The following is an 8486-nucleotide window of genomic DNA, read 5'->3' on the forward strand; positions in this document are numbered from 1 at the left end:
AAAATCACTCTTTCTGTGTGATAGTTTGTTGGGGTACTCGCTTTGCGGTTTTGTAGAGGATGGGTCAATGAAAGGGGAAAGAAAATCTGTTTGTAGTTTCTCAGTCGTAAGTAGCAAGCAAAGCCCTGATAATGAGCACGAAAGCTTAAGATTTTTGTGGGAATTGGAATCACTCGGGATTATGCAATCTAGGGAAAATGTTTCAGAAGTAGAAAAGGAAATAATTGATAAATTTGAATCTAACTTAAAGTTTGTAAATAACAGATACGAAACTTCTTTATTATGGAAGGAAGATAAGTCTAAAGTTGCGAATAATTTCAGAATTGCAAGAAATCGCTTTGACGATTTAAGTAGAAAACTTGAAAAGGACATTAATTTATTTGATAGTTATAAAGCTATTGTTTTGGAACAGGAACGTAATGGGGTTATAGAACCATGTTCTGATTCAAAAATCGAAAATAGTTATTTCATGCCTCATAGACCAGTAGTAAGAGAGGATAAGGTAACCTCTAAAGTTAGAATGGTGTTTGATGCTTCTTCAAAGGAGAAACATTTAAATTCTTTGAATGATTGTTTATTCCCCGGACCTAATCTTAATCCAAACGTTCGTGATATAATACTTAGTTTTAGGAAACATAATGTTGCATTTTGCGCCGATTTAGAAAAGGCTTTTTTGCAAATTGGAATTGCGGAAGAGGACAGGAATTACCTGAAATTTATATGGTTTAGTAACGAAAGGGGTGAATTAAAATTTATGAGATTTTCGAGGGCGGCTTTTGGGGTAAGCTGTTCCCCCTTTATTTTGGCTTCTACGATCAAGCATCATATTAAAAAATATGAAAATCATCCCCAAGTAGTTAATATTTTGGATTCATCCATTTATGTAGATGATTTGATATCTGGTGCGAAATCTGATAAAGAAGTGTATTACATATCATCGACAGCTTCAGATATTTTTAAAGAAGCTGGAATGAATTTGCGGAAATTTAATACTAATTCCGTAAAACTTCGAAAAATGTGGGAAGAAAAGGGAATGTGTGAAACAGCTGAACTTCGTAATGATACCTTAAAGATCTTGGGTTTACTATGGAATACCAATTCTGATAGCTTGCATTTTGACGTTCCAGACTTTCGCGAGGATTGTAAAATCAATCCTTCAAAACGCGTTGTTTTGAAAACTGTTCTAAAGATATTTGATCCTCTTGGAATTCTTTTACCATTTACTGTTAGGATGAAAAGTTTGTTGCAAGAAACTTGGCAGCGAGGTATAGGATGGGACGAAAACTTACCTAATGATCTAAAATACGAGTGGGAAAGTTGGTGTTCAGAAATTGATCATTTACCCAAGTTTGAGATACCTCGTAAATATTTTCCGGGGGGTTTAGAAAATTTTGATACCATAGAACTTCACATTTTTTCTGATGCAAGTCCTAAGGCTTATGGTGCTGTTGCATATTTTCGATGTGCCAAAAATGATAATGAAATTCGGACCAGTCTTGTTTGGGCAAAATGTAGGGTTTCCCCTATAAAACGTTTGACAATCCCTCGCCTCGAACTTATGGGTGCGATAATAGCTGCTAGGATGTGCAAATATTTAAAAACTGTTTTTAGTTCTCATGTTTTAGATGTCCATATTTGGTCAGATTCCATTGTCGCGCTACATTGGATAAAGGGTTCACCGATAAACTGGAAGCCATTTGTGGCAAATAGGGTAGAAGAAATACAGTCTTTGACTAACCCCAGAATTTGGAATTTTACTCCAGGGAAAGCCAATCCTGGAGATTTGTTGACCAGAGGAGAAAGTTTAACTAGTCTTGTAGAAAATACATTATGGTTTGAAGGTCCAGATTGGTTACCAATGCCTAAAGAAAGGTGGCCGAAGCATGACATTCTTCCCAGCAATAATGATTATTTGATTGAAAAGAGGTCCAAATTAAATTCTATTCAGCTTTCCTGCAATGTTAAATTACTTACAGAACCATTGCTGGATTTAGGAAAATTTAGTAAACTTAATCGTGTATACAACATCACCGCTTGGATTTTCAGATTCCTTAATAACATTAATAAGAAAAAGACTAAGCTGTCAGGTGAGCTTACTACTGCAGAAATTACAAAATCGGAAAAATATTGGTTAAAGTTAACTCAACAAACTGTGTTCACTCTTGAGATTGAAGAACTGAAACGGGAAGAACCTATCAATAAAAATTCTCCTTTATACAATTTAAACCCTAAATTGGATGAAGATGGTTTATTATATTTATCGGGAAGACTTCGCTTATCTGATCTGCCTCTAAGGGAAAAAAATCCTTGGATACTCCCGGGCGGGGAACAATTCACCAAACTGCTAATTCTTCAGGCCCATGAAAAAGTTTATCATTATGGAGTAGCCACAACCTTGGCGCATCTTCGAGAAACATATTACATCATCAAAGGAAGGAAATATGTTAAATCTGTGCTGAAATCTTGCATTATTTGCAAAAGATTTAAAGTTAGACCTGGCAAAGAAGAAATTGCTCCTTTACCGAAGGATAGGATAATTGAATCACCCCCATTTGAGACCTGTGCTGTTGATTTCGCCGGCCCTATTTTTATCAAAACTAAATCGGGCCCGGAAAAAGCTTACATTGTGCTCTTCACCTGTGGAGTTACTAGAGCTGTTCATCTGGAAGTAGCATCTGACCTCAGCACTGAAACCTTCATCTTAGCTTTCAAAAGATTTGTTTCACGTAGAGGACTCTGTAAAATTATATACAGTGATAATGCCAAGACCTTTATCAAAACTGATAGTTTACTGAAGGAGATTTGGAGTAAGATTTCCAAAGCTGAGGTTCAACAGTATTTTACTAAAAACCGAATTGTGTGGAAATTTATTGTACCTAGAGCCAGCTGGTGGGGTGGGTTTTGGGAGCGTATGGTGCGTTCTGTCAAAACGCCCTTGAAGAAAGTTTTAGGACGATCTTGCTTGAGCTAAGAAGAGATTCAAACCACTCTCACTGAGATCGAAGCTGTTATAAATGGAAGACCTTTAACTTACGTGTATGATGAAATTAACGAGCCATTTCCCCTAACTCCTTCTCATTTTCTGATAGGCAAGCGCCCAAATTTCTTTCCTGATATTCCTTCTGTGGCAGAACCAAAATCCAACAAAAGGACCCTCACGAAATTATTGAGATATAGAGATCAAATTTTAAACCATTTCTGGAAGCGTTGGAGAACGGAGTACTTACTGGAACTTCGATCTGCAAATCGCATCGTTCCAATAGATACTCGTACAAAATTCAAAATTGGAGACGTGGTTATAGTTCATGAAGACAAGGTTCCAAAACACATGTGGAAAATAGGAGTAGTTAAAGACCTTTTTTTCGGCAGAGACTCTAAAGTTAGATCTTGTGCTGTTCGAACGCCTTCAGGCGTTGTGAGGAGACCTATACAATTACTGTATAATTTAGAACTTGACATTGAGTCAGTGACTCAGTAAAAAAAAAAAATCTTTCGCATAAAAATGTCATTTTTGTTTACTTTTAAATTGAACTTTATGTTATTTCATGTCTAATTCAGACTGTTATATATTTTAGTTAGCTGTTATTCATTTGAAGTTTACACCAAGTTTGTAAGTATGTTAATTTGTTTAATTGCTATTATGTTAAAAAAAAAAGTTAAATATTTGAATTTTGCTGAACATTTCAATTGTTCATCCTGGGGGAGTGTGTTGAATCTCCCTTTTAGTTTCTTTTGGCGAGAAAATATCTCGCCAGTTTTTACAGCAAACCTAAGTTTAAGTTTAAATTGAAAGATTGCTTTAGGTTTTGTGATTCCGATCAATGTGGATTTTGAAGGGAGTCGCTGGCCCTTGAAATACCAGCATGAACCATTCCTATGGTTTTATACTGTTTATGTTAATAAAAGTTAGTTTTGTTTTAGTTGATGGTTGTAATGTGGTTACTTGTGTAACATTTTGACCAAATGAACAAATTTACGAACAATATTTAAAACCTCCAAAATAGGAACTGCTGAGTTCTTTTAGAGCGTAGTCTAAAATATAATAAAAACTAAAAATGCACCTTGGTTGCTATTGATTTAAAACTTTGAAATTTACAGGTTAAATAGTTAAACTGATTCAGAATTTTCATCCCTACATAAATAATCAATATTTGCAACAGAAAGGAATTTGAAAAAAAAATGAATTTTCAAATTAGAAATTGAAAAAGTACGTTGGAGATTTTCGTTCCGACTGGGACCCGAACCTAGGGACACTCGTTTGGAAACCCACCGTTCTAGCCATCGGGCTATCGGCGCTCGGGCGGTCGTAGTCTGAAATATAATAAAAACTAAAAATGCACCTTGGTTGCTATTGATTTAAAACTTTGAAATCTACAGGTCAAATAGTTAAACTGATTCAGAATTTTCATCCCTACATAAATAATCAATATTTGCAACAGAAAGGAATTTGAAAAAAAAAAAAAAGGAATTTTCAAATTAGAAATTGAAAAAGTACGTTGGAGATTTTCGTTCCGACTGGGACCCGAACCTAGGGCCACTCGTTTGGGAGCCCACCGCTCTAGCCATCGGGCTATCGAACTCGGTCAGTCGGAGTCTGAAATATAATAAAAACTAAAAATTCACCTTTGTTGCTATTGATTTAAAACTTTGAAATCTACAGGTCGAATAGTTAAACAGGTTTAGAAATTTCATCCCCGCATAAATAATTAATATTCGCAACAGAAAGGAATTTGAAAAAAAAAAGGAATTTTCAATTTAGAAAATGAAAAAGAACGGTGCAGATTTTCGTTCCGACTGGGACCCGAACCTAGGGCCACTCGTTTGGAAACCCACCGTTCTAGCCATCGGGCTATCGGAGCTCGGTCGTTCGGAGTCTGAAATATAATAAAAACTAAAAATTCACCTTGGTTGCTATTGATTTAAAACTTTAAAATCTACAGGTCGAATAGTTATACAGGTTTAGAAATTTAATCCCCACATAAATATTCAATATTTGCAACAGAAAGGAAATTGAAAAAAAAAAGAATTCAAATTAGAAAATGAAAAAGTACGTTGCAGATATTCGTTCCGACAGGGTCCCGAACCCAGGGCTATCCGTTTGAAAGCCCACCGCTCTAGCCACCGGACTATCGGAGCTCGATCGGTCGCAGTCAGAAGTATAATAAAAACTAAAAATGCACCTTGGTTGCTATTGATTTAAAACTTTGAAATCTACAGGTGAAATAGTTAAACTGATTCAGAATTTTCATCCCTACATGAATAATCAATATTCGCAACAGAAAGGAATTTGAAAAAAAAAGGAATTTTCAATTTAGAAAATGAAAAAGAACGGTGCAGATTCTCGTTCCGACTGGGACCCGAACCTAGGGACACTCGTTTGGAAGCCCACCGCTCTAGCCACCGGGCTATCGGAACTCGGTCGGTCGGAGTCTGAAGTATAATAAAAACTAAAAATGCACCATGGTTGCTATTGATTTAAAACTTTGAAATCTACAGGTGAAATAGTTAAACTGATTCAGAATTTTCATCCCTACATGAATAATCAATATTCGCAACAGAAAGGAATTTGAAAAAAAAAGAAAAGAATTTTCAAATAAAAAAATGAAAAAGTACGTTGGAGATTTTCGTTCCGACTGGGTCCCGAACCCAAGGCTACACGTTTGGAAATCCTACGCTCTAGCCACCGCGCTATCGGAGCTCGCTCAGGCTTAGTCAGAAGTACAATAAAAAACTAAAAATGCACCTTGGTTGCTATTGATTTAAAACTTTGAAATCTACAAGTAGAATAGTTATACTGGTTCAGAATTTTCATCTCTACATAAATAATCAATATTCGCAACAGAAAGGAATTTAAAAAAAAAAGAATTTTCAAATTAGTAAATGAAAAAGTACGTTAAAGATTTTCGTTCCGACTGGGACCCGAATCTAGGTCCACTCGTTCGGAAGCCCACCGCTCTAGCCATCTGGCTACCGGAGCTCGGTCGGTCGCAGTCTGAAATATAATAAAAACTGAAAATGCACCTTAGTTGCTATTTATTTTAAACTTTGAAATCTGCAGGTCGAATAGTTAAATTGGTTTAGAAATTTCATCCCCACATAAATAATCAATATTCGCAACAGAACGGAATTCGAAAAAAAAAAAAAAAGAATTTTCAAATTAGAAAATGAAAAAATACATTGCAAATTTTCGTTCCGACTGGGTCCCGAACCCAGGGCTACCCGTTTGGAAGTCCACCGCTCTAGCCATCGGGCTATCGGAGCTCGGTCGGTCGCAGTCTGAAATATAATAAAAACTGAAAATGCACCTTAGTTGCTATTGATTTTAAACTTTGAAATCTACAGGTCGAATATTTAAACTGGTTCATAATTTTCATCCCTACATAAATAATCAATATTCGCAACAGAAAGGAATTTGAAAAAAAAGAAGAATTTTCAAATTAGAAAATGAAAAAGAACGCTGCAGATTTTCGTTCCGAATGGAACCCGAATCTAGGGCCACTCGTTTGGAAGCCCATCGCTCTAGCCATCGGGCTATCGGAGCTCGGTCGGTCGGAGTCTGAAATATAATAAAAACTACAAATGCACCTTGGTTGCTATTGATTTAAAACTGTGAAATCTACAGGTTGAAAAGTTAAACTGATTCAGAATTTTCATCCCTACATAAATAAGTAATATTCGCAACAGAAAGGAATTTGAAAAAAAAAAAAGAATTTTCAAATTAGAAAATGAAAAAGAACGGTGCAGATTCTCGTTCCGACTGGGACCCGAACCTACGGCCACTCGTTTGGAAGCCAACCACTCTAGCCATCGGGCTATCGGAGCTCGGTCGGTCGGAGTCTGAAATATAATAAAAACTAAAAATGCACCTTGTTTGCAATTAAATTAAAACTTTGAAATCTACAGGTAGAATAGTTAAACTAATTCAGAATTTTCATCCCTACATAATTAAGTAATATTCGCCACAAAAAGGAATTTGAAAAAAAAAAAAAAACAATTATCAAATTAGAAAATGAAAAAGTACGTTGAAGATTATCGCTCCGACTGAGCCCCGAACGTAGGGCCATCCGCTTAGAAGCCCACCGCTCTAGCCATCGGGCTACCGGACCTCGGTCGGTCGCAGTCTGAAATATAATAAAAACTAAAAAATTCACCTTGGTTGCTATTGATTTAAAACTTTGAAATCTACAGGTCGAATAGTTGAACTGGTTTAGAAATTTCATCCCCACATAAATAATCAATATTCGCAACAGAACGGAATTAAAAAAAAAAAAAAGAATTTTCAAATTAGAAAATGAAAAAGTACGTTGCAGATTTTCGTTCCGACTGGGTCCCGAACCCAGGGCTACCCGTTTGGAAGTCCACCGCTCTAGCCACCTGGCTATCGGAGCTCGGTCGGTCGGAGTCTGAAGTATAATAAAAACTAAAAATGCACCTTAGTTGCTATTGATTTTAAAGTTTGAAATCTACAGGTCGAATATTTAAGCTGGTTCATAATTTTCATCCCTACATAAATAATCAATATTCGCAACAGAAAGGAATTAAAAAAAAAAAAGAATTTTCAAATTAGAAAATGAAAAACTACGTTGGAGATTCTCGTTCCGACTGGGACCCACATCAAGGGCCACTCGTTTGGCAGCCCATCACTCTTGCCACCGGGCTATCGGAGATCGGTCGGTCGGAGTCTGAAGTATAATAAAAACTAAAAATGCACCATGGTTGCTATTGATTTAAAACTGTGAAATCTACAGGTTGAAAAGTTAAACAGGTTCAGAATTTTCATCTCTACATAATTAAGTAATATTCGCAACAGAAAAGAATTTGAAAAAAAAAAAGAATTTTCAAATTAGAAAATGAAAGATTACGTTAAAGATTTTCGTTCCGACTGAGACCCGAACGTAGGGCCACTCGCTTAGAAGCCCACCGCTCCAGCTACCGGGCTATCGGAGAGCGGTCGGTCGCAGTCAGAAGTATAATTAACACTAAAAATGCACCTTGGTTTCTATTGATTTAAAATTCTGAAATCTACAGGTCGAATAGTTAACTGGTTTAGAATTTTCATCCCTACATAAATAATCAGTATACGCAACAGAAAGGAATTTGAAGAAAAGAAAGAATTTTCAATTTCGAAAATGAAAAAGTACGATGAAGATTTTCGTTCCAACTAGGACCCGAATCTAGGTCCACTGGGTCGGAAGCCCACCGCTCTCGCCATCGGGCTACCGTAGCTCGGTCGGTCGTAGTCTGAAATATAATAAAAACTAAAAATGCACCTTAGTTGCTATTGATTTTAAAGTTTGAAATCTACAGGTCGAATATTTAAGCTGGTTCATAATTTTCATCCCTACATAAATAAACAAATTCGCAACAGAAAGGAATTAAAAAAAAAAGAATTTTCAAATTAGAAAATGAAAAACTACGTTGGAGATTTTCGTTCCGACTGGGACCCGAATCAAGGGCCACTCGTTTGGAAGCCCATCACTCTAGCC

At 36.3% G+C, this 8486-nt stretch overlaps 1 protein-coding gene across 1 annotated transcript; it reads left to right on the plus strand.

The window, feature by feature from the left end:
• Window positions 1-1858: 1858 nt before the first annotated feature.
• On the plus strand, window positions 1859-2971 carry LOC129233994 (uncharacterized). The gene has a single exon (XM_054867902.1). The coding sequence runs from the start codon at window positions 1859-1861 to the stop codon at window positions 2969-2971; it is 1113 nt and encodes a 370-aa protein (XP_054723877.1).
• Window positions 2972-8486: the final 5515 nt, after the last annotated feature.

Source organism: Uloborus diversus, unplaced genomic scaffold (assembly GCF_026930045.1).
Source record: "Uloborus diversus isolate 005 unplaced genomic scaffold, Udiv.v.3.1 scaffold_886, whole genome shotgun sequence".
Classification (NCBI taxonomy): Eukaryota; Metazoa; Arthropoda; class Arachnida; order Araneae; family Uloboridae; genus Uloborus; species Uloborus diversus.